This window comes from Eretmochelys imbricata, chromosome 6 (assembly GCF_965152235.1).
Source record: "Eretmochelys imbricata isolate rEreImb1 chromosome 6, rEreImb1.hap1, whole genome shotgun sequence".
Taxonomy (NCBI): domain Eukaryota; kingdom Metazoa; phylum Chordata; order Testudines; family Cheloniidae; genus Eretmochelys; species Eretmochelys imbricata.
In genome coordinates this window covers 69,807,006-69,833,955 of record NC_135577.1, presented here as the reverse complement: position 1 = coordinate 69,833,955, position 26,950 = coordinate 69,807,006, and the positions used below count along the sequence as shown (strand labels likewise).

The following is a 26,950-nucleotide window of genomic DNA, read 5'->3' as shown; positions in this document are numbered from 1 at the left end:
CAGTTTGAAGAAGCCAGAAGGTATGCTACGCTTTGTCTGTATAGTACTCTGTATACAATAAGGTGACACTGCTTCCCACACATTGATACACCCACTATCATCTACCTCACTAGAATCAGATGGGAGACCTGCTTCATTCTAGGCAAATACTATGTGAATATTTGTTTAATTCAATATACAGAGTGTATGGTTGGTTATTTGCTTCTTTAATCTTAGTTATGTATTTGAATGGGAAGGAAAAGAAATTTAATTAGAAACCCCCTCAACTTGAAAAGTCATATTTCTGCCTCAAAATAGTATGTACCTACAGTAGTTACCAGTAATAACCAAAGGTAGCAAAAAAAAAAAGGAAGTTAGTGAAGAAAATATTTCTCTGATTTTTAGTGTACTGTGTGTGTGACAGCACGCTATGTACATGCACTGCTATTATAGCAGTGTCAGTCCCAGGATTTTAGAGAGACAAGGTGGGGGAGGTAATATCTTTTATTGGACCAACTTCTGGTGGAGACACAAGCTTTCAAGCGACACAGAGCTCTTCCTCAGGTCTAGGAAAGGTACAGCTAAATACAAGATTGAACAGATAGTTTAGCATAAGTAGTTAGCACATATTCTAAGGAATCATTCAGTGCAAAGTTTTATCACATTCAGTAGTCATAGGACAAAAAGTGGAGTTAGAGGGTTACAATGCTGTTGTAAGGAGACATAAATCCAGTGTCTTTATTAAAACCACGATTTTTAGTGTTTTAGGCTCATCTTTTGAAAGTGCTGTGCAGGTTTCCTTTGAGGATGAGGACTGATATCTCAGCTATACAAAGTGATCACCTACAGGTGATATGCTGTTTTTGTCTTGTATCATTTTCCTGTGCGAGTTCACTCGAGAGCATAGTGCTTGTCTGGTTTCTTGTTATTGGGGCATTTAGTGCACTGGATGAGATACACTAAATGTTGTGATAAGCATCTGTAGGACCCATGGATCTTGAAAGATGTGTTGTGGGAGCTGTGCATACATACAGTCAGTTTCACTCTTTCTCCTGCATAGTCAATTTCTCCCTGGCTGAAAAAAACCTTTTTAAATGTCAAAGAAACAGAAAGAAACCCTTTGTAACGTATTCAATTTTTTAAGCAAAAGCAAGACATCCTATTTAAAAGGTGCCCTATTAGAAACTGGATTTTTTTTTAAATACTTTAAAAAATTATAGTTGACAGCATCCTTTCAAGGCAGGGCCACCTGAGTTCAGCTAGGGAATTGCAATATAATTATGTGAATACATGTATTGTAAGTTAGGATGCAAGTCACACAAGAGAAAGGGTTTGAGTGACACTGATGCTGGGCACTCTGGTTGGCTGACACAAATGTCATTTTGTGCTAGACAAGGATCCCTGGTTTTCAGATGGTTAATATGCTTTATATCACTGAACTACATTCCCCTGTCACTGTATTACTTCTAAGGCTACATCACAACGGGGGTGAAAGTAACTTAAAGGACTTACTGGTACGCCGGAGTCCTGCGCAGGGGGCAGGGCCTCAACCAGAAGAGGCGTAGCCTTTACAGCCTCAGGCCCTTTAAATTGCTAACAGAGCCCCAGGGGTTCCCGCCGCTACCCCAGGCCCTTTAAATCTCCACCAGAGCCCCGAGCTCCAGGGTAGCGGCAGCACCCAGGAGCCCCCGGGGCTTTACATCCACTGGCCCTTTAAATCACCGCCAGAGCCCTGGGCTGCCATCACTACCCCAGGGTTCCAGCAACAGGGCTCCAGTGGTGATTTAAAAGGGCCAGGAGCCCCGGCCGCTGCCAAGAGCCCCAGACCCTTTAAATCGCCAGCCTGGGGAAGCCGGTCTGGTACAGCACAGAGTACCAGCTCTTGCCAGTACGCCATACAATACCGTACCAGCTTATTTTCACCTCTACATCACAACCAAGTTACATTTGTGTTCTCTCACTTCTTTTAGGAAACAAGGACAATAATTGCTGATGCCGAGAGGCACCTGCTGTGATATTAGAGCAGACTGCTGCTATCCACCCTGCCGCGGTCTCCGAAGGCTGGTTTAAGTCCCAGCGCTCTACATCTGCAAGTATAGCCAAGCCCCAACTCACTAGTGCACATGGATCGTCTATAAGACCAGCCTCAAAGTAAATTCTACGTATTATTTTGATACATGCAATTTGTGCACGTGGATCTCAGATGGCCACATCACTTACATATTTATTTCATTGAGGAAAATTAAAGTACACTGTATGCAAATATATAGTTTTAATCAATTAGAACTTAATTACTTTTAATTAAATATTTTATTTTATTAAGCCACATTTCTCAGTAGAAGCAATAGAGATGCAAATTTTTACATTTTAAAACAAAAAACTGGTTTTAAGCTACAAGTACCCAACTGCAAAAGCAGCTGGTATCTGTGTCTGTCAGCATTGAGACAATACAAAAACAGCTCAGATTTACTTAAGATTTCCACAACAACAAAAATCACCTTCAGCCTGAAGACAAATAAGCCAAATTTTATCCCACAAGGAACATTTTTGAGAAAGAGGCAAGCTAGATCTGCTCTTAGAATGGAATGGCTATTTCAAACTTAACCACAGCTGGACTGCTATTGTTAACCAACTCTCTCTGTTTGCCTTTATATTCAGAACACTCCGGGGATAATCAGTTGTACAAATTACTAGGTTTAGTGATCTCAAAATAATTAGATGAGATTAAATGAATTCAGATTAAAGAGGGGCCAGAAGTGTGGAGTATGGATCCAGAATTTACCCAAAGCTCAGATATTTTCTGAATCTGCCACATCTCCAATTCAGAATACTAGTCTATATTTATGGTTTCTGGAGACAGGAAAAGCAGGTGAAGTACGTACATTTTTTACCACCCACTAAACATGTTTTCAAAGGAAAAAACTCTAAAGCTAAACAATGCAGAGCTCTGAAGAAAGCTCACACCCTTATTATCAACTGTCTGCACTTCTTGATGCCATCCTGACAGGTACTGAATATGGAGCAAAACCCTCTTTCCCCTGAAGGATAGGGATTCTGGAGATTAGTTTACCAGCATTACATATTTATCAATGGAAAAGCATCACTGGCTTAATCCCATTGGTTCACACATTGCACAGGAACACAAGAGCTCAGTAAGAACACACAGACATGCTCATACACAAATATTTTAATGCTATTATTAAAGCTCCATTCATACACTTCACCCAGAAGTGAAGTCCAGCTGATACATACTGTATTTGGAGAAGCTATGAAACATAGTTAAGTTATCAGCTGTGTTGGTCATTTGCAGATATCTTAGTCCTTTGGTGTTCCTGTCTGAAGCTTTCGTGTATTCAATGCCCTGCAACCAGTCAATATCCTAAATACAAGGCTGCATCTTATTTCCTTTTGGCATTCTTGAGTACCCTTCTTTTCATGCCCAAATCAAGGGCTTTTAAAATAGCGTCCTTGTTGTTCATAATATTGTAGCAGCTTAATTCCAGCAGCCTATCAAATTCATTGGGTTGATATGTGAAGTTCATAGAATGATAAGGAGATTTTTCTCCTTCAACAGGAAAGTTGCCAAAGGATTTCTCATCTTCCGTCTCACGCTCAACTCCTGCAGACAGAAAATCAGCCAATAACAGTCTTCACAGATCCCCTTAACAAGATACTCCCATGTTTGTGCAGGAGCAGAAGGAGGTGCTACCATCATGGTTTATCATAAACCTACCCACAAGTTGATGTTCGATCGATCGATAGAGCAATCGATCGATCATCGGTTCCATCGACTCTGCAGATGGCTCTTTTGTCCTGCCACTGGGTGCAGGTAAGGTTCCTGACAAGGTGAAATAGGTGTGTTTGAAGCACTTTAACCAAGCGTGATTTTCAAGCCCTATACTTGGTTCCTATCTCACAGGCAGTGTGAATGATTTTAATTCATAACTTTTTCAGCTACAGAGGGGAACCCAGAGTCCCTTATCCCCAGTACTCTTCAGCTTTGCATTCAAACCTTTGGACAATACAATTCCATATGCCAATGTTGTTACTGTTCATAAAACCAAACACCTCAGGGCCCACAGTCATTATCCTAATACAAAATTTCAGCTTAAACAGACTACAACATTTTAAAAATGAGGCCAAAGCTATGACAGAAGCTCCAACCCCAAGCAACCGAGACTCTCTGGTAATGGAGTAAAGAGGGCTACTGAAAACTGGACTAACAGTACACCTGAACAAATACACTCTATATAACAAAAACTACTTTGGAATATTTGAATACATTAAAACAGGTTTAAACAGATGGTCTGTTCCACCAGCTAGAGTAGGGAACGCACAACCTTCATATTTGTGCATTTAATAATATAAATATTTAATCACTTTAAGTAGCATATGAATCATATTTTCTTGCGATATTGAAGATGGATATTTTGGTGGCCAATGTCCAATATATAGTTACTGCTCCCAATGATTCTTCTTGTAGGGCAGGTTTACACTACAAATTTGCAGCTGCATTGCTGAAGCATGTCTGGGGAAGATGTTCTAAGCCAACAGGAGAGAGCTCTCCCACCTCTATAAGCTATGTCAGTGGGAGAAGCTCTTTCACCCACATAGCACAGTCCACATGGGGGTTAAGGTCGGTATAACTATATCACCCACAAGGGGTGGATTTTTCACATCCCTGAGTGATGTAGTTATGCTGCAGTACATATGCAGTATGCAAGCCTTAGGTATGCAGGAAGTAAACCTTAGGTAAGTAAGCCTTAGGTTCTTAGCACCTTACAGGATTGAGCCCTAAGCAACTCCCGACTATGGGGCGAAAAATTCTCAGCACCGTGTATAATTGAACCTCTCCTACATACTTCCTTACCTGGTGCCTTGTATTTCTGGAATGTGTTGTTCACCAATGGAAAGTGAAGCACTATGGGAACTTTTGGATTCTGAGGATCCATGAACATATAACACTCCTTGGGCTTCTGCTTATCTGTCTCACTCACAACAATGTGTGGAAAGGGGATTTCCCTTTCTTCACAATACTTCTGAGCCTGATGCAGCACCTGAACTCAGAAGACAAAAGTAAAGTTATTTTCTTTACTGGATAAGATCTAAAAATCAGGTGGTGCCAGATATTCAAAAGTGCTCAGCTCCCATTTAGGCATCTAAATAAAGATGAGATTTTTCAAGTGCACAGCACTCCAGAGTTCCCATTCTGACCTCATGGCCAGATTTACAGAAGAGCTCAAAAGAGTATATGTCTACATAGGGCTTAACACAGTGGGACTTCAACCTCAGCCTCCAGGTACTATTGTAATAGAAATGTTATCATCAATGATAACAATGTAGCTGTTTGATTTGGCTATTCCTATCTCTAACCACTAAAAAATAGCCCCCTCCCAAAGCCAGGGACAGAACCCAGGATTCCAGTGTCCAATATTCTATTGCTGTCTAGCCAACAGCTGGGCAACCCACTGGCAAAGTGTGTGTCACGTCGCATCCCCCTGTACTGGCTGCTCCACACAGAGAAGAGCAATTATTCCTGTAACTCAAGTAAAGGCTTGTGCTGGGAATGTGAAAATCCAGAGTTCAAACTCTGCTTATGATCCATATGCCAAAGGATTTTTTTATGGCAAGCAATAGAATTAATTTTTTCCATTTTTTTTTTTTCCAAATTGGTTTATTTAAGTAACACAGTGAGAAAAAATCCTTCAAACATGCTTTATAGGTAGGTAGGTAGGTAGATAGGTAGGTAGATCTGTATATTATTGTGTCCCACATTTTGGTCATTTGTCACACATTTTGATTGTTGGTGTCACACACTGGCAGTTTGAGGGATGAGAAATTTGCTTTGAAACTTCTCTTCCTTGTGTTTTTAAATCTATGTCACAGGCCCGGGCCCTCAGAGCCCAGAATGTGCAGGGTCGTGTAAAATTTCTAAATGTACATATGTTCATTTAACATGGCATTTTAAGTATAGAAAAAAATGGTTCATCTCATATGGAAATGGTTATTTTTAGACTGATATTTGTCCATCAGGAACTGTACTGAGATCATCAATTTATTTCAGATAAATCACCAAACTGCCATCAGTTGGAAATCTACTGAATTGATCTTGGATTCAAACAAATTATCTACAGATTCATAGATTTTAAAGCCAGAGGGATAAATATGATAATCTAATCTGGTCTCCTGCAAAACAGGCCACAAAATTTCACCAAGTAATTTCTGCAGCAAGCCCCAAAACTTGACAAAAGGTTGTATAATGCATTATACCCAGTAATAATTCTCTCAGTCATTGACATATGTCTAAATAGGGCATTTGACCATTCTGATTTCATCCATTATGTCCTAGGCAGTAGACACATGTCTTTGCCTAATTCTGCTCCGTTTTGTCTCTCACCTCAAATGGAGCTTCCCAAGAGTAGTTGAATGAAAAGATGACATCTACATCTCTCTCTGGCTGAAGCACCAAAGGAAATGGAGAATTGATAGAAAAAACCCCATCTACCAAGTACAGATTGTGTTCCATTGGAGTTAGCTGGTTGGGAAAGGCATCCTGGTGAGTGCCTGAAAGACCCCAAAATCATACTGGTCACTGAAGTACACAAAACACGTCAGTCTAATTTCAGAGAAAAGGTGAAAACCATGTGAGACCCTAAGGAGAAATGTTTAAATACCCTGGAATTACATTAACTGTACTCCCACACCCCAACACCCACCCACCACCAAATCAAACTAAGTTGCCTCCACCCTGGACACGCAGCAAAACAAGACAAATAAAAAAAGACCTATATCTGAGCACCACAGAAAAGCTTATAAGCAAACACCACCACAGGAACCAAACATCTCACGTGCGTTAACTATTCTATCACAACACCCCTTTAAGGTACGAAAGAGAGATTAAGTGACTTGCCCATAGAGCGTCAGTAGCAGAGCTCAAAACAGAAGCCAGATCTCTTTATTCCTGATCCAGTGCCGTAAGCACAAGCCCATCCTTCCTACTGGGAGAGATAACTTTCCTATATGGCAATTTCCAATACAGTCAAAAGGGATTTGGGATGGTTTTGCTCTGAAGTATATAAGCCCAAGTCTGCTGTCATATACACAAGTACAACCCTGTCATTGTGGTTGCCTGTTTGTAAAGGAAGACTGCATTTGGCCAACAGCGTTTCCATTGGTGGTGTTGGTGATTTTACTCATGGAGATCTGGTTACACAAACCCCAGTGGCAGCAGACAAAATATGTTTTTAACTTGTTTTAGACAACAACTGCATTTTGAGCAGCCTTCTATACTGCCAACTGAATGGTTTGCTCAGAGCAGCATCTTGCCCATTTTATAAGTTTTACAGCAGTATGTACTTGGATAACACATACTTGCATTGTCACTGACTCGTCATCTTTCTCTTCCTAACTGTCCCCAATTCCTTTGACACACAGCCTGGTTTCTCTCACACAGAATCTTGTTACCCACCTTTCCAGGCCACAAACTCCTTGGCATTGACGTAGTCCCTGTGAAGGTACAGTCCACGCATGAAGTTAATGTTTTCCCCAGCAGAGAAGCGGGACTTAAATACATCTTGAAATAAATGTGAGAAGGCTCCACCTGGCATGACCATTCGCTTTTCTAATTGTGAGGGGTCCAGAGGCTGGCGTCCTCGAGCCTCATCTGCAGAAAGAAACAAACAAATCAGAATTCAGATCTCTGTATCCAAGCTCAAATTTCACAATTCCCTGACCATTTTACCCTGAGTTCAAGATGCCAGCCATTTTATACTGACATTTCCCCCTACAACAGCTGGGATTTTAAACACAACTGCTACTGTCTTCAGCAGGGCTCATGTAGCTAACACCTTAAGCAATATTTTTAAAAAATGACTGGTATTATTAAGCCTCCACCGACAATCAGAGGTGAAAGTAAGTCGGTATGGTCCAGTACGGCATACAGGCAAGAGCCAGTGCGCTGTACCAGACCAGCTTTCCCAGGCGGTGATTTAAAGGGTCTGGGGCTCCTGGCAGCAGCTGGAGCAGGGGCTTTAAATTGCCACCAGAGCCCTGCTGCCAGAGCCCCCAGGTAGCAGAGGCGGCCGATAGTGGCAGCTGGGAGCCCCAGGCCCTTTAAATCACAACCGGAGACCCTGGCCACCGCTGCTACCCCAGGGGCTTCAGCGATTTAAAGGCCATTTAAAGCCGTTACGGTCCAGTATAGCATACTGGTAAGAGTTAGTGCGCCGGACTGGACCAGCTTCCCCCGGAGATGATTTAAAGGGCCTGGGGCTACCGCAGCAGAGCCGCAGGCCCTTTAAATCGCTGCCCAAACCCCGCTGCCAGGGTAGCAGTAGCAGCCGGGAGCCACCAGGACTCCTCCTTCAGCAATTTAAAGGGCCTGGGGCTCCGCTGCGGGTAGTGGTGGCTGGGAGCACCTGGCCCTTTAAATCACCACCAGAGCCCTTAGCCGCCACTGCTACCCCAGAGCTCTGGCAGTGGGGCTCGGGCAGTGATTTAAAGGGCCCCCGAGCCCTCGGGCTCCCAGTCGCCTCTGCAGGTGGTAGCTCCCGCAGTGATTTAAAGGGCCCAGGGCTCCCAGCCACCACTACCACATCTGGAGCACTGGGCCCTTTAAATCCTGGGGCTCTAAAGGCCATGCCTCTTCCGGTTGAGGCCCTGCCCCTTTCGGTCAAAGCCACACCCCCTGCTCAGGACTCAAGCGTATCAGTAAGTCCTTTAAGTTACTTTCACCCTGCCTACAATAGAATGTTGAGAAAACAAGACACAATTGGCTCCAACCTTTATACTAGAGTTAAAATCTCTAGTATAAGTGGGGCCCACCCATGTCCCCACTTTGAACACTGCATGGTTTTCATCTGGCGAAGGGGACATAGATAAGTACTTATCTAAACTACAAACATCAGACATATTGCAAGTGCTGCAGGGGACAATTGTGATATTGCCAAATCCTCTGACTCCATAATAGTTGTAGTGTAAATATGTCCAGAATCTGATGCTGTTATGAAGCTTCAGAAAGTTGTGGTGCTGCCCATTTTCTCTTTTTCTTCATTATACTGGTAAGGAGAACTTATATTATCTCTTGTATTAGAAACTGTATTATCCTTTATCATCTCCACTGTCAATCCCACACATAATGTTCCTATAATCTAAACTAAATGGGCTACCAGTAGACAGTGCTGTTAAGGCCCTCCTAAATTATCTTCTTTTATGTTGTGAGAAGAGGTTACTTCCTTGAATGGAGGAGTTATTTTCAAGGCCCTTTCATACGACTAAGGAAAGCCCAATCTCTGTCTATTGTTTACCTATAGCTTTGATGGCATCTTTCAGAGATTCTAGAAAGCCAACTTTTGAAGAAATCACTTCTTCCCAGATTTCATCTAGATTGGCAGCAAAGGCACTGGCCCATATTCCTGAAAAGGAACAAGGAAAGTATTAATTTAGGTTCCCTAGACGTCTCAGGCACTGAACAGCATGACCAATTTCAATTTCACCATATCAGATATGCATCATATGCAGGACAAAATTGGGATAGGACAGATTATCTTTAATAAAAGTCTTGTTCAGTTAAGAACACAGAGTGTGGTTAAATGCCTAACAGTCTCCAGAGGCAACATCTTATGCAACTGTTCAGCTGTTGATATAAGTCACTAACAATTAAATATCTGATTATTCTTAACCCTCTCATCAATGTGCATCAAATTACAGTTGCTATAAAGCACAATAGGAGTGTTTCTAGCAGCATCAGATCTTACCCTGCAGAAAACAAATTCTGGGCTCCAGACACTTCCCAAGCAGCAGCCCATTGAAGAATTCACTGCCGAAGTCTTCTATGCGGATAAAGGCTCCATACTTGTGGCTACCAAACTCATAGGGTGTGAACTCACACCACTCTGTGAAAGGGTTAACCGAGATAATTATCTCACGAATACACTTGGATAAACATATTCATCCCCTCCTCATTCCCATGAGAATGGCTAAGAGAGAATAATTCAGTTTCTTAATCCATACCAATGATGCCTATGCTGGTAAAGGTTAACCCTCCCAGATAACAATGCTTTAATGCCCTGAGGGGAGATTCTCCCACATACATCTTACTTATGGCATGACAGCAATATGATTGACAGGAGATTTATTTAACAGATTCATGGGAATTCACTATTAAGACTTTTCACCAGCATCACAAGTTGATATTTTTTAATGGCGGCAAAAGGGATGAAGAATGAATTTAAAGAAGTATTATCCTGTTACTAACAGAAATAATTAAGTAATGGGATTTTCAAATCAGCCAAACAAAATGTCAATCCATCATATCATCATTCAAAAGTGTGTTGGAGACAAAAACCAAACAAACATCAAATAAAGATGTGCACATGCCCACGGAGAGATACATCCAAAAACAAACCAATATCTTAGCATTATAATTAGGATTGCCAAGTACAATTCAAGAGAAGATGTGCGATTGAACACATCATTACAAATATTGAAAAGGCATGAAAAGTTAGGTATACATAATGGGTGAAACCCTAGCCCCAGTGGAGTCAATGGCAAATCTCCCATTGAGAGTTTAATGGGAACAGGATTTCACCCAGTAAATTCACAGTAGCAAGGATATGAAGGAGAATTTATGTTGCTACCCACAATCATTACTATGCTGCGACAAGATTTGAGACTGGGAACAAGGACATAAATAATTAAAACTGGGGGGAAAATGCTATTTACAGATTTTAGAGGGGGGAAAAACCCACTTTACTTTATACCTGTAAATTCATGGCTACCGACATTGGGCTTCACATTGACAGCTGCATAGATGGGGAAGGGGTTCTGTCCCCACCTAACTGCTGACTGCTGGTCAGACAGCTTCGATGGATCCTGCTGGATATGGCAAGGAAAAGTCATATCACTTTGGTGTTCAGTTTTGCCTTTAAATAGAAGGTTCCTCTTGCCCTCGCAATGCCATGTGACAGATGTGACCAATCACACAGCATGAATAGTGAACTCAGAGGAAATTCTCAAGCAAATTCTTTTTAGTTTTTCATGGGCTTTTTTAAAACCTCATGGAGTAATTTGTCGAACTCATGACATGATCTCATCTTTCAATATTTCCACAATCCAGAAATTGAAATAATATGAGAAAAAACTAGATCTCACAGTGTTTAGTCCTCATAAATGGCTCCTTTAGGCATCAGGAGAGAGAGAATGAAAAACATAAAAGCAAATACAAAGTAGTAGACACACATACCTACTGAGGAAAAATACTGTGGGCCAGGGATTCTGGAGTTCTAATCCTATCTGTCCCTTATTCATCATGTGGCCTTAGACAAGTAATATAACCAATCTGTGTCAGAGCTACGCCATCCACAAAAAGAGGCAATGCTTATCTATCTCAGAGGTGTTATGAAGATGAATCAGCTAATGGTTGTAGAGCATTTTGAAAATACAAAATGCTATGTATTTATGATCATCATAGGATAATTACTATAATATTAGCATGGAATAGGTTTATGATTAACATAGGATAATCACTTGGGGCTTTAATCAGTGTTGGATATTATTTAAAGTTTTCATTTCTCCTGTAAAATTCTGTTTATGTCTAGGAGAAGTTTAAAAAGTGTCCCACAAGTCTGAAGAGATAAGTTGCCGGAGGCTTCAAACAGGTTTGTTAAACTCCTATTCTGAAGACAAACCATTCACATCCAGGACTCTCATTACCTTCTGTTGTAAGAAATATTCTATGATAAGGCCCCACAAATCCGTGAGTGTGACCTTCCGTCCTTCTTTCTCCAACAAGATCAGCTGCTGGAAATAATACACCAGTCGTTCAGCAGAAAACGCCCCCACTTTGCTGCTGGTCACGAGTTTCCGAACAACGCTAATTACATCCTTGAGGTCTTTGTGGGACCAGTGAGGGTCTTTGTAGAGTTTAGACAAACACCTAGTAAAATGTCCACCAAGGTTTTCAGTAAACAACAAATTATTATACAATATGCCAAATGTCTGGAGAAAGATGACTGCCCTCCCCACATTGTGATTTGAACAGAACTGAAAGTAACATCTCTGTTTTTATTTAAGAACATATTAAATGTATAGTCTATAGCACACCTTGGAATCTTTCCTATTAAACAATTTTATGATAGGTCACAGCTTGGGCCTCAAAACTGCATTCTCTTAAAGTCTTAATATCATATCTCTGTGCACACCCTCAGACTTTCAGTAACAACCTAATTAATTATTAGTATGAAGAAACTTTCCTAAAGCATCGATTACCATGGTCATCTAATGTCTTGGGTTTCCTGTGTGCCCTCTTTTCTTTACCTCAGTATCTCAGACTACTTTAGGCAGAAACACACCCCCTTTACAGCACCTTCCCTCTAACTTAATTCACATTATTTTTAATTAATACCTAGCCATACTTTACATACCTTTCTACAAACCGATATATTTTAATGCTACATGGGCTTGTCCCTTGATTTTTCTGCTACAAACCTGATATCACTAAAACCTCGTTTCTTAGAAAGACGACTTTCAGTGGCAAAGGGATTAGGGCCCCAGAGAGATGGATCTGGCTCAATGAAACTGCAAGTAGTTTGAAACCTTTTGATAAGAATTATGTTAATGAAAATATTGTATGGATTGAAGAAAAATGCTCACTTTAAAAAAAGGCGGGGCAAAGATATTATAACTTACTTTCCTGCTTCTCCTTTTTGTCACTGATTTGGGGGAAGGAGGGAGGCTACTCAGATCCCATCTCTCCCTGTGATCTACTGTCACAATGGAGATCATAAGGGGTACTTAAGCTGGAGCTCCCTCAATATGAACAACAAGGAGCTTCTGATAGGGCATCCCCTGTGTGGGGCCCTTGATTCTGGAATTCATTTGTTCCCACATGATCTACCAGAGCCCAGATTTCTTAACCTTCTGGGCATGCTGCAAAGCTCACCTTTTTCCTCCCTTAGTTAAGGTGGTTGAGAGGGGGTGGACCAAGGTGGGTTTATTTATGGGCAGTCCTCTGGTTATATTTATTCTGTAATTTTTAATTTATGGGAGAGGCACCCAGAACTTGAATGGGCATCTATAGACAAACTTCAGAAATTTGAAGGATAATTAAATAAGTTATCAGGTGAACAACAGAGACTATGGAAATATATGAGCTTATCACTGAATCATCCATGTTGATAAAAGTAAACTGTGTCAATAGAGTATCATTCCCCAGACTATGCTGACTTGAGTTCTCAGGTCGAAGGACTATGGGGAAAAAGTTCCAGTTACATACCAGGTAGATCCTGAGACTCCAGACATATACATCAGGATATCCAAGAGATCAAGCTGCTGGAGTCCTGATAGATTGCCATAGAAAGCAGTCATGGCTCTCATCCCACCTCCTGATCCCACTACTGCCACTACAGGGATCTGCCAGAATAGAAGAATGAAAGGCTATGAAAAACATATGCAATTGAATATACTACATTGCATGCATATGTATTAAATTACACACACGCACGGTCATTTGGTTTTAGGTTTCATTTCATGGATTTTCTCATTATAAACAAAAATAAAATATGGGAGGTAGACAGACAGATAAGTATTCCTATGAAAGGGCTCTGTTGACATTAAAAATCTGAGCCCACTATGTCCAAATCTTCTGCTGATTTAGCCTCTGTAATTTGATCTGGGAGTATGAGCAGCCATTTTGGACAGAAAACAGGGACTATTAGCAGCTCAGATAGCTTTCTCCTGTTTTTTTCTGGGTTGTTTGTCCCTGTTCTGTTACTGTAAATCCAAGCAGTGACTGTGTCTTGCATTCTGAACTGCTTTTTCAAAATCTGTGTGCTTACAATCTATTTTCCATTAAGCTGAGGTTCACTGACAGCACAGTTATCTCCCCCTAAAACTAGTCACAAAGGACAGAGTTCTCTAAAAAGGGAATTTCATACCTCATCTTTCTTGGGCTCCTCTGGCAAACCAAGTGTCTTCTTTAGGGCATCAGAAACTATTTTCTTCCTCATGTCCAAAAATTCTCTCTCTCCTTTACAGAGGTCAAAACTGATGCGCACATCAAGATCCTGAGAGCTACTCCCACAAGCAAGAGGAGAGTGAGGGAGAACAAAAATGGCAAAAGAGAGAGATGAACTTTCAGAAAGCCCTTATTACTTGAGACCACCTCTCTGATTTTGTACCCTGCCTCACCAGTTAAGACCAGCTGAGAAAAAATTAAATGCATTTATTTTTCCTTGGTTTTCATTCATACCTGTGTTGCATTCTTGTTTATGTTTTACTAGTATCTGTTTTTAAAGAACCAAGCTGTCCAAGTGATAAGAGCCATAAAAAAAAGCAGTTTGTCCCATCTCTGGAACAGTTTTCTCACTTCAGCATTCCAAACCAAACTTCACCCTTCCTTCAAGACCATCTGAAAGGCCTCACATCATGAGGATAGCCTCACAAAAATGAAACTTCCAACCTTGCTCTCTTCCATCAGATAATTAAACATTAAAACAAAATACAATATTTAAAAAATTGTACCTGACAAGTCTGTTCAATCACCTATACCATTTCTCAGATGATACATGAGGATAAAAACTTTTATACAGCCAAAAAAGCAGAATATACACTCTTTAGATAAATGTATTACAAATCAGGGAACAGATAGAAGCAAGGCATCAGCAAAACAACTAAAGTTAGTTCTGATGTTCTTCCACTTACAAGATTATGCAGTCACTTCACTTTTAAGCTGTATCCCTTCCACAGCCCTGCTTTGCATTTTGCCTTTTTACACCATAAGCTCTTTGAAACAGGGCTGACTCCTTTCATATTTGCTGAATGCTCATGGATCTCAATAGAGGTATTAATAGGTCTAAAAGAATTGTAACAACCTCTCTGAAAAAGGCAGATGTAAACTCTGGTTAGAGGAAAGTCAAACGTTCAACAGGTATATTAAATGTGTCTTAATGACATGATGTGTGGTTTATACTATCTTCAGACCATGCCTAAAACAGGAATCAGCTCTACATTGAAAAAATATAACCTACCAACGACGACACACGCATTGTACTGTTTGGAGCTGAGTGCCAGCTCTCCTGCCCATGAGCCCATACATGCGTTAGTTTGTGGACAAATCCGCATATTATCATCTGAAGCAACTTTTTCAGATTTGACTTCCGTAAGCAACTCTTCAGCACTCAGCCCCAAGTTGGTTATAACTTCAGTTCTTTTTCTGAGCCCACAGATAAAATACGTTTCAAATACAAGGAAAACTGATTCTACAGTAAAGTTACAGTGAACTGATACAACACAAGAAAAAACCCCTCAACACTAGGAACCTTTTTTCACTTGAGACAGTCAGGTAAAATGAACTGTAAGTGTGACTGAGACAGGTAAAACAGTTATCAAGATAGTTTATAAATGAGAACAGTATTTGCTTATCATATGTTCTTTTAGGAATTTCTGGGTATCTGACGCACCTCTCTTCAACCTTCACAGTCAGATCCACACCTTGCCCCTGGAAAAGAAGGAACAATCCTGAACCAAAAAGGAAAGTTTTACAGACAGTCTCACCTGTGAAGCATAAAGAATTCCCACAGCTTATCATAAAAAAATTATACAAAATCTATCCAGAAGTAAAGCCAACTCGAAGACAGGCCATGTTATGTTTTCACCATACACAAAGAACAAATGTATGCTTTAGTCAGAGTGACCTTTATTTCAGAGTGGTAGCTGTGTTAGTCTGTATCAGCAAAAACAATGAGGAGTCCTTGTGGCACCTTAGAGACTAACAAATTTATTTGGGCATAAGCTTTCGTGGGCTAAAACCCACTTCATCAGATGCATGGAGTGAAAAATACAGTACGTAGTATAAATATTACAGCACATGAAAAGATGGGTGTTGCCTTACCAAGTGGGGGGGTCAGTGTTAATGAGGCCAATTCAATTAAGGTGGAAGTGGCCTATTCTCAACAGTTGACAAGAAAGTGAATATCAAGAGAGGGAAAATTACTTTTCTAGTGCTAACGAGGCCAATGCAATCAAGGTGGACGTCGCCCATGTCCAACAGTTGACAAGAAGGTAAGAGTATCAGCAGAGGGAAAATTATTTTTTGTAGTGACCAATCCACTCCCAGTCTTTATTCAGGCCTAATTTGATGGTGTCCAGTTTGCGAATTAATTTCAGTTCTGCAGTTTCTCGTTGAAGTCTGGTTTTGAAGTTTTTTTGCTGAAGAATTTCCACTTTTAAGTCTGTTATTGAGTGCCCAGGGAGATTGAAGTGCTCTCCTACTGGTTTTTGAATGTTACAATTCTTGATGTCTGATTTGTTTCCATCTATTCTTTTGCATAGAGACTGTCCGGTTTGGCCAATGTACATTGCAGAGGGGCATTGCTGGCACATGATGGCATATATCACATTGGTAGATGTGCAGGTGAAATAAGCCCCTGATAGTGTGGCTGATGTGGTTAGGTCCTTATTGTAGATTAAGAAAACATGAAAAGCTAGCAATAAAGTCACCATAAAGGAACACAGCGGTTCCTTGTATATAATGTATAGAATATGTGGGACACTATGATATTGTTGATACCAATATTATAAAATTGCAAGGAATCTGACCAGATACGTCCTGTGAGGTATCTGCCAAAATGTTATCATTTGCCAAGTATGATAATTTTGTTTATATGTTTGTATCACCTGTTATTATGTGTTATAGATATGTAGGGTATATCTGTATTTCCAAACTTGTGCTTTGTTTTTGGGTGACACCCCCAGACAGATTGGCATCAGCACTACTTAGCTGTTCGATGGCCCATCAAGGGTCATCAGTTGTACAATGAATCCACTGAAAGGAGCCAGGGAATACACCCTGTGAGTCAGCAGGACTTCTAGGGGCATACCTATGGACAGAGGCTTTAAGGCTTTTCCGTGCCCATGGGCTGTGAAGACACAAAGTACAAGCCACATGGCAAAAGGAATATAAAGGGCAGCGGCATAGTCTGCTTTTTGTCTTCAGTCCTGCTTCTTACCTCTGGAGTAACTTTTCCACAAACTGAAGCTCTGAACAAAGGACTGAATGACCCATCCAAGCTGTGGATGTGTTCCAGCGAGATTTTCAAGCCAGAAAACTCACCAATACTGCTAAGAACTTGATATCTGGACTTTAAAGTCTCTGGGTGTATCTAAGTGCTTTATCTTTTAACAAGTCTCTTCTTGTACTTTCCTTTTTCTTTAAAATAAACCTTTAGTTTTAGACACTAAAGGATTGGCTGGCAGGCAGTGCAGTATTTTGGGTAAGATACAACCTAATATTGACCTGGCAATGTGGCTGGCCCTTTGGGGTTTGTATAGTCAGCATAGGCACCAACTCTGTGGATGCTCCGGGGCTGGAACACCCACGGAGAAAAATTAGTGGGTGCTCTGCACCCACTGGCAGCCAAGCTCCCCGCCCCGCCCCAACTCACCTCACCTCCACCTCCTCCCCTGAGCATGCTGCGTCCCCGCTTCTCCTCGCAGCACTTGCTGCCGTGAAACAGCTGTTTCGTGGCGTAACAAGCTCCAGGAGGGAGGGAGGGAGGAGAAGCAGGAACAAGGCACACTCAGGGGAGGAGGCCGGGAAGAGGTGGGGCCAGGGCGGGGATTTAAGAAAGGAGTCCAATGGGGAAGGGGGAGGTGGAGTTGGGGCAGGGACTTTGGGGAAGGGGTTAGAATGGGGGCAGGGCAGGAGCGGAGTTGGTAACTGGAATGCTGGTTAAGGCAATAAATACATGGATTTTGACAAATTTTAACAAAAAGAGCTAATTTAGTTCATTCACATAATCCCATCTTCAGCACATGAGTCAACATGGCAAAAGGTTTTGAACATGAAAGTTTATATAACAGAGGTTTTCGGACATCACAGCTCATGTGACAGAAGATGCTGGAGGCTCCTCCTAACAGTTCACTGAAGATGACAACACTGTGTGATGAGAAAAACCATCAATGTAACCATAGAGATTATAAGCACAAAAATATAGTCAGTATATATCTTGTGACAGATCCAATAAACCCATGTGTTTGACCTTGCACACCATCTTTGGGTAAAGCTCAATCTCTTCAGATGTGGAGTGTTAAAATATGCTGCTAATGACTCTAAATGGGGCCTTTGTGACTCCCCACTTTGCCACTGTAGCCAGTGAGAAGATATAGGCAACAAAGCTGCGGGGTACACCCATCAGCAAGGGCTGCCTGGTTCCTGCATGGACTTGTACAATGCCCTTCCCTCAGCTATTGAATGGTTAAGACATTTAGACTAATATGCTTGACTTGATTGCCTACGCAGATGCAGCACATTGCTCTTGCAGAGAGCCAAGGGCCCGGAGGAGGGAGTGAGTAAGAGAATGTAAACACGAGACAAGCCACAGCCAGATCGACAGAGGGAGGTTTAGTTGCTCAGCTACCAGATCTGTGCTCAACCAACACTAGCCACTGTCTCCTCCTCTTAAGAGAGGAACAGGGCTAGGCAAGTGCAACACCAGATCTCTCTTCCAGAGTCCATGGGCATGCAAAATACTTCTTGTGATTGCTCATCTCAAGTCAACATGAACATCTCATTTCTTCCCATCTCCATAAAGAGGTCCTTGACCAGCAAGACCAGACAGAGAAAATGGTGAACTGAATAGGAAAAAAACAGGGTTCAATGAATTTATACATAGTTTTGCTCTGTTTTATTTGATGCTTTAAATTAACCCATGAATTGTAGATGAGATTTCACTCCTTCCTCCTATTTCCCACATTTCAGAGATGACCGCTCCAACTTTACTGTGAGGAAGCAATAATATGCGAGTGACTGCTCATTAGGAGAGACAGACAGCATATAAGGGGTTAGATACTATGGGCTTCCACAGTTGAATCCAGAACATTTACCAGAGCACTTCTGCTCTCTAGCAACCTGTCAGGCAGGCCAAAGTGGATAGGACTTCTGAGCCAAACCGCATTCCAAACCGAAGGTCAGGTAAGTGTGAGAGGACAGGAGTAATTAGTAAAGGGAAAATGAAAGGCACAAAGGGAGAGATAGTGGTAGGCTTATCCCTATCAGTCCCCTCATTCACTCCTACCCTTCACTTCCATTATAATATTGTCCCCCTCTGATTATCCCCTTTAAATTTCTTATTTGCTCTAACAACCAACTTTCTTCTTATGTCCCTTTATTCTCAACCAAAAACCTCTCCTCCGTCAACATTCCCCTTCCTCCATTCCCTATCTCTGACTCATGCATCCCTTTCTCTTCCCTCTTACTGTAGCACATAGCAGCTCCAGTCAGATCCAGGCATCACTATACTAGGGTGGTTGTATAAACACATTGTAAAAAACAGTTTATACCCCCAAATTCTTCTGGCTTTAAAAAACCAACACTAACAGAACAGAAAGACAACATAGAACTTAAATGCACAAAGCTTAACTTAGTCCACCATTTCCATGCCCCTAAAAAACCTGTGCATAGAAAGAGAGACTATTACCTTTCCTAGTGGAACGCTAATTTCAACTTCCTGTCCAAGAGGAAGTGTTGCAAGGGGGATTGCTCCCGTCCCTAAGCGTGCAGTGTGCATTTTCAGATCCTCACTCCATCCCTCCTAGGAATTAAAATGCTTGGTTTACATACAGAGAAACGTAACTATTTGTATACATTTATAGAAGCATCCTTCCATCACTCAAGGTGCTGTACACTTGTTATAAAAACATATCACTCAGCTGTGTGCTACTGACTAATACAAAACCATATGTTCACTGTTCAAATGAGTAAAAATGGCTGGTGGTTTTATTACCCAATAACAAAAACTTTATTATGTCTCAGTTCAGGTTGAGCCATGCAACTCAGGAAAAGATGTAACGATAAGATCTCCTTAAAAATCTCACTAACTTTGAAACGTTAAAAATTACAAGCTAAAGTTACATAAACAATTCTGACCTACCCAATTCACACCAGTGGACCATTATACAGAAACATTCCCAAAGACCAGCAACTACATAAACTTGTCCTTTGAACCCGGACACATGGTAGTATATGAAGGCCCAATCCTATTTCCACTGAAATCAATGTCCTCTTTCCTTTGACTTTAATAGGAAATTGACTATGCCCTTTTTAACCTTTAATAAACCTATGTAGCTCATCAGCAGGTTGGAACCTTTAGATCCATTGCACAGACCTCTGCCACTTGAGGTAATGGAGTAATTGATAGCAGTAGTAGGTTGTCACCATTTCTACAGCCCAGAACTAGAGGGGACACTTTGCCGGTGGGTTTCACAGATATTTGCTGACAGCAGAGGAATGGTGAGACTCGGGAATCTTGGGTTGCATTCCAGGCTCTGGAGGGGAGTTTGCTCTAGTGGGCACAGACACTTCTAACCATTTCCCACCAAGGCTGACCCCTTCCGCCCTGTCTCCTCCAACCTGTCCCTGAACCAGTCCTGTTTCTTCCCCACCCCTGGCTCCTCACCCGAGTCTATTCTTCTCACCTAGCTAGTCCCAGTCTCCATACCCCAGGTTTCTCACTCCAGTACCAGTCTCCTTGCCCAGGAAGACCTAGTCTCAACCCTTCCAGACATTCCATCCCAGTCACCTCCCTCACTCCGAGTCCGAGTCCTCTTGCCCATCCATTCCCAGTTCCCCACCATCCTACCCCTGCCCCTTGTCTCCAGTCTCCTGGCCCAAGCAGTCCTAGTTTCCCCCTCCTCTTCCAATCTGGTGCTTGACACTCCCAAGCCTCCAGTCTCAGTCTTCCTCCCCAGGCTCCTTGTCCAATCTCAGCACCCACCCACCCTGGCTCCATGCACCAATCTCTTTGCCCAGACAGTCCCAGTTCTCCCCTATTCTGGCTCCTTTTCAGATCTGTTCTAGTCCAAATCTCCCCCCAACTCCTCATCCAATCTCAGTTTCCCCAGCCCAACCACTGGCTCTCAGTCCCATCCATTTCCCTCCCTAGCTCCCAGTCTACTTGCCCAGCCAGTCCCACTCCATCCCACTCACAGTTTCCCTCCCTGCCAGCCTCCAGTCCCAGTTCATCCCCTAGGCTCCTTGTTCCAGTCCACTATCCTGCCTACCCCTCACCCCAAAGTTTAGCTCTTGTCCCCTCTACATTTGAGTAAGGTAGCTTCCTCCTCCACACTCGCTAGGCATCAGCAGGAGGGCCATTGAGAGCACAGGAGAGACTGGCTCCTTTGCTCCCTCTTCCAGTGCCTGGCCCCAGCACAGACCACAGTTGCAGAGAAGTTCATCTTAGCTCCAAGGTGGGGCATGCCCAATGTGGATAGAATCCTCAGGTAATTCAGCTACAAAGTTTAGCATTTCTCTACTGACCACATACAAACTGCAATTTTTAAGGGCTACTAAATTGGCCAAATTTGGGCAGATTTTCATAGGGATGGTGAAAGAAATATGCCTGACACAAATACCATGCTCCTGCCAAATTTCAAGTCCCTGCTCCAAGGCACGGGGGTGCTAGAGCTTCTCAAAGAAAAGGTCACCCTGGTTGTTGTCTTTTTTAACATGGGCAAAACAATGTATTTTTCCCCTAGACACATTCTCAGAAACAGCTCAATCATTTTGGCTGAAATTTTCCAAAATAATTCAGCTTGAGGCAGATATCTGGCAGTAAAATTTCAGCCCAAATGGTTAAAGTTTGGTAAAGTTATAAGCAAATAAACAGCATCTTATAAATGGGAAGTGCTGGGCCATTATAACAATAGTCGGCCCTACCAGCCCCACCCTATAATTATTCGTTGTGTATTCTCACATCTAATAGTTAATATAAATAGTTCCTATTTTAACATAATGGACTTATTTTCATCAACAGGTTTAAGACCTATGTCAACTTTGCCTCTAACACTACTTGTCCAACCGGGGTAGTACATGGAATTATTATGAATGGAATATAAGTCAGGACCTAAGTGTCATTTTCAGGAGTCGAGGACCTGGCTTCACAATGGATTTGCCTGGCTAATGGATTAAGCCTCCGGCAAATGCTGTTTCTCACCTCTAGGACAGTTGTTGTTTGCAGCAGCTCCAAGTGAAGCTCTGGGCTGATTTCTCTGTCTACATGGAAGAGAAACGGGATCTTCCTTCTCTCTTCTGAGTCAGCACTACAGAAAGTGGATGACCGATTCTCAAAGGCCCCTGGCACGGACAACTTGACCTGACAGTTCTCTGAATAAGGAAATGAGAGAGTCAGCCCACACAATTAAGAGTATAAAGACAGAAAAGGAAATCCCTAATATACTACTCTAGATTGCAATCAACTCTCCTCAAGTGACTAATGCCTCAACAAGAATCCCCTCCCAGATGCCAGAACTTCTCACATCCTCCAGAACAAGTTCCACATTGATTCCCCAAAACCCTGCCTGCAATGCTTCACCAATGATCATCTCCAGCTGTCAAACCTATATAAGAAACCTTGTAACATCAAGATGGGTTTCCTGGTTTCCAGTAGTGGGTCCTGCTCACCCGACCCAATACGGATATGGTGACAGTGCAGGTGTGTGAGCTGTGCCCCCAGCACTGCAGATAGCATTGAGGGACTGCATTAAGTGAAAGGTGGGAATTTTGCTTGGATGGATTTTGGCAGGGAGGGGGTAGTGTTATTTTACAGAATACCTACAGAATTACCCTTGTTTGCCCCAGCTGTCCTCCTCACAATCCCCTTTTGTAGGGATGTCAGTATCTGCCCTTTGCCAGCCAGGTGAACAAAAGGACTGCTAGAAATGAACCAGACAGACCTCCTGAAGGTCCTGTAAAGCCCATATCAATGTTTTTTATACTACACCATAACAAAGGGAAGTGCAGTTCCTCACCATATCCTCTGGCATTCAACCCCTGAATTTGATGGATATGTCAAAGAAAGGACATAGCCATCACAGTTCAGGGCAACTGCACCTGTACTCCCCCCTCACAGTCCCTCAAGTGCACCCATGCTAGGCTCCCAGCTCCTCAACTGTCCTCTCTTGGGCAGAGACCACATTTCTCTCCCTCCGGATCAGAGTGTTTCTAGGCTGCACAGTAATTCCCTGCCTACATTGTGATATCCCCAGGAAGCCAGACTCCATGAACAGGCTAGCATCTGCACTTTGCTTTCTCTTTGAAGGGTATGAATAGCTGTAATTGCCAGCAGTTATAAGTTATCACATGGGCCTTTGTAAGCAAGCACATTTATTCTTAAGGTGAAAGCATTACAGAGAAAACACATTAAAAACCATAAAGGAAACTACATGCATGCTAATAGACTTGCCTGAGATCACCCCTCAACCTCGAGCAAGAGCTCTGTTACTAGTCAGTCCTTCAAACCCCACAAAGGGGTTTTTCTGTGACCACAAGTTCATAACAGCCATGAACAGCTCAGTTTTTCCTTTACACAGCTTGGACTTTTGATCCTGGCCTCATGGAAAAGGTGATCAGCAGATAAAGGCCCACAATAATACATAACATTTGCATTTAACACAATGGACTCCAAATATACTTAACTTAATTCAATAAGGTTTTTCAAGGCTATTGCAGGAAATTGCCATATCTCTTACAAGACCTACCCTGTATTATCCATTTGGTCTTCTCACTTTTATTGATGGAGCCTTGAACACACAGGCAGGGATGAGCCTATGTGAAAAGAATGGGCCATGAGAACTTAACTCTGACTAGGAAATTGTGTTCATTTCCTCACGGACGCTAATGCTAGTCTCTATGATGAGAAGTTACTAGAATAATCCAAGGACAAAAACTCAGGACAGATATGTTCCTGCATCCAGAAGAGCATTTCCCCTAAGCAAGACTCTCCTCGCAGTGCTCAGGGTGACTCTATGGCTTGAGCACCTTCCTCCAACTTTTATTCCTGGTTGCTTCCAACCTAAACTAGTGCCAAATAAAACTGGCCTGGAGAGATTGGCTCCTAAGCTCGTTTGTTACTAAGGGGCACAGGAATGGGAGTGCAGGGATGTGAAGAGGCAGGTGTACCACTACCATCTTCTATGGAAAGCTATGTGTACCTCAGCACCGGGAGAGGTCCAAAATACTCTCCCCACCACACATACGTTCTCCAGAAACACAGCTTTTCAAAATCTGCCCCACAGCAGATGCGCTGCAATGAAAACTATCACCCCGCTGCCAGACAAAGCAATTTCAAGAAATGCTTCCAGGTGACAGTGTAACATATGGAAAAAGTGGATCAGGTCACCCTTTAGTGGTAAGTCCACTAGAGTATCACAGCCTACTACTGCAACCAGCTAATGGGGTTATTCTTTAGCTCATGTGGTTGAGGTCTCTTCTGTGGTACTTAAAGTCCCAGGTACATGCCCAGCTGACACCCTGTGGGGAAGCGGGAGACATCACTACAATCACAGCCAAAGAGAGCGTCTCTCTGATTTGAGAGAATGAAAGGGGATTTCGGAAAGCAGTGCACCACCAACAGCACAACCCACACTAAATAAGTCCCCCAGCATGTAAGTAAAAACACATCTTCTGCTCACCACTAGAACTCCATTGGTGATAGACTCAGCGTGGGGAGCTGTGCTGTGGAAATGAAGGGATAATATGAATGAGTTTTGGTTCCTTAGCTACAATCCCCCTTACCTCCCTCTCCCAACTCTCTGCATTGGGGTCTAAACTATGATAGGCTTTTTATAATCTATAATCTGACACTGAAGCAAATGCTTCCTTTATGTCAGACAAAAGTTTTCCACTGTCGGAGAAAAAATAGTATCTTGGTTTTACACAGCTGCTTTGGATTCTCCCACCTTGTCACAGGATAGCCAGAACCCAAGGAGCAAGGATTTGAACAGGATACCAGCCATCCCAGACATATTGCAACGAAACACTGGAATATATACTGTGAAATATCCAGCTGAATTAACCTGCCCTAGACACATCTAGGATACTAAGACTGTGACTTCCTCAGAGCAGTGCTTCAAGAACCCCTTCAAACTGAGGAAGCAGCAGTCTTGTTGGCACGTATAATCGCATCCCCTCACATAGTGAGTACACTGAGATGTACTACAGTGGATTGTAAAGGGTTAATTCAAAACTAGATGTACAGTTAGCAGCACCTGGGGGGAACCTCACCTTTCTTCCAAAGAAAATTCCACATCCAACTCTTCTTTCCCCTCCTTTTCCTTGAAAGAGACCAGACACACAATGAGTCACCTGAATATTGGAGAGTACATTTCATAGCTCCAGACCCACCCCAATCTCTGGATAGAAATTCAATGCTTGTATAATAAGAGTATAGTAGTAGGAATATACTACCAACCACCTGACCAGGATGGTGACTGAGGGAAGGGGGAAAAATGCCAAAGAAAACCTCCACAGTAGCATTTAACTTCAAAAAAGGGGAACTATACAAAAATGAGGAAGCTATTTAAATGAAAATTAAAAGGAACAGTCACATGAGGGAAATGCCTGCAAGCTACATAGAAGCTTTTTTAAAACACCATAATACAGATTTAAACTAAATGTTTACCCCAAATAAAAAAAACAGTAAGAGAATCAAAAAATGCCACCATGGCCAAACAACAGCGTAAAAGAGATAGTTAGAGACAAAAATAATTTAAAAATTGGAAGTCAAATCCTACTGAGGAAAATAGAAATGTGCACAAACTCTGGCAAGTGAAATTTAAAAGTATAATTAGGCAAGCCAAAAAGAATTTGAAGCGCAACTAGTATGACACACAAAAACTGTGGGGAAAAGAAATTAAATACATTAGAAGCAGGAAGTCTGCCAAAAAATCAGTGGGGCCACTGGATGATTGAGGTGCTAAAGGAGCACTCAAGGAAGACAAAGCTGTTGCAGAAAAGCTAAATGAATTCTTTGTGCCAGTCTTCATTTCCCAGGATGTGATGGAGATTCCCACACCTGAGCCATTCTTTTTAAGTGATAAATCTAAGAAACTCTTCCAGATTGAGGTGTCAAAAGAGGTGGTTTTGGAACAAATTGTAAACAGTAATACGTCGCCAGGACCAGATGATATTCACCTAAGAGTTCTGCAGGATTTCAAATATGAAACTGCAGAACTGTGGTATGTAACCTATTGCTTAAATCAGCCTCTGTACCGAATGACTGGAGAATAGCTAATGTAACACAGATTTTTTTAAAAAGGCTCCAGAGGTAACCCAGGTAATTATAGGCCAGTAAGCCTAACTTCAGTACCAGGCCAATTGGTTGAAACTATAGTAAAGAAGAGAATTATTAGATACAGAGATGAACACAATATGTTGAGGAAGAGCCAACGGATTTTGTAAAGGGAAATCCTGTCTCACCAATCTATCAGAATTCATTGAGAGGGTCAACAAACATATGGACAAAGGTGATCCAGTGGATATAGTGTATTTGGACTTTGAGAAAGCCTTTGACAAGGTCCCTCACCAAAGGGTCTTAAGCACCATAAGCAGTCATGGGATAAGAGGGAAGGTCATCCCATGGATCAGTAATGGGTTAAAAGACAAAGCGTAGGAATAAATGGTCAGTTTCACAGTGGAGAGAGGTAAATAGCCGGGTCCCCCAAGGATCTGTACTGAGACCAACTGTACTGCTATTCCACATATTCGCCAATGATCTGGAAAAAGGGGTAAAACACTAAGATGGCAAAGTTTGCAGACAATACAAAATTGCTCAAGATAGTTAAGTCAAAAGCTGACTGCAAAGACTTACAAAGAGATCTCACAAAAATGGGTGACAGGGCTACAAAAGAGCAAATGACAGGTTTCAGAGTAGCAGCCGTGTTAGTCTGTATTCGCAAAAAGAAAAGGAGTACTTGTGGCACCTTAGAGACTAACCAATTTATTTGAGCATAAGCTTTCGTGAGCTACAGCTCACTTCATCGGATGCATTCAGTGGGAAAAAAAATGCACAGAATGCATCCAATGAAGTGAGCTGTAGCTCACGAAAGCTTATGCTCAAATAAATTTGTTAGTCTCTAAGGTGCCACAAGTACTCCTTTTCTTTTTAAAAGAGCAAATGAAATTCAATGGTGATAAAAA

The 26,950-nt window shown here is 42.0% G+C and overlaps 1 protein-coding gene across 1 annotated transcript in view; it reads right to left on the bottom strand.

The window, feature by feature from the left end:
- Nucleotides 1-3,377: 3,377 nt before the first annotated feature.
- Nucleotides 3,378-26,950, bottom strand: part of LOC144266545 (cytosolic phospholipase A2 zeta-like) — a 42,442-nt gene continuing 18,869 nt past the window's right edge. Inside the window, exons 5-20 of the mRNA XM_077819978.1 lie at nt 25,037-25,077; nt 24,445-24,487; nt 23,512-23,578; nt 21,969-22,138; nt 19,455-19,568; nt 15,438-15,475; nt 13,914-14,049; nt 13,253-13,389; nt 11,692-11,914; nt 10,740-10,854; nt 9,735-9,872; nt 9,285-9,392; nt 7,448-7,642; nt 6,377-6,543; nt 4,850-5,036; nt 3,378-3,598 (exon numbers count right to left, since the gene is read on the bottom strand). Coding sequence (XP_077676104.1) covers nt 3,378-3,598; nt 4,850-5,036; nt 6,377-6,543; nt 7,448-7,642; nt 9,285-9,392; nt 9,735-9,872; nt 10,740-10,854; nt 11,692-11,914; nt 13,253-13,389; nt 13,914-14,049; nt 15,438-15,475; nt 19,455-19,568; nt 21,969-22,138; nt 23,512-23,578; nt 24,445-24,487; nt 25,037-25,077 — 2,100 coding nt within the window. The remainder of the gene's footprint in view (nt 3,599-4,849; nt 5,037-6,376; nt 6,544-7,447; nt 7,643-9,284; nt 9,393-9,734; nt 9,873-10,739; nt 10,855-11,691; nt 11,915-13,252; nt 13,390-13,913; nt 14,050-15,437; nt 15,476-19,454; nt 19,569-21,968; nt 22,139-23,511; nt 23,579-24,444; nt 24,488-25,036; nt 25,078-26,950) is intronic.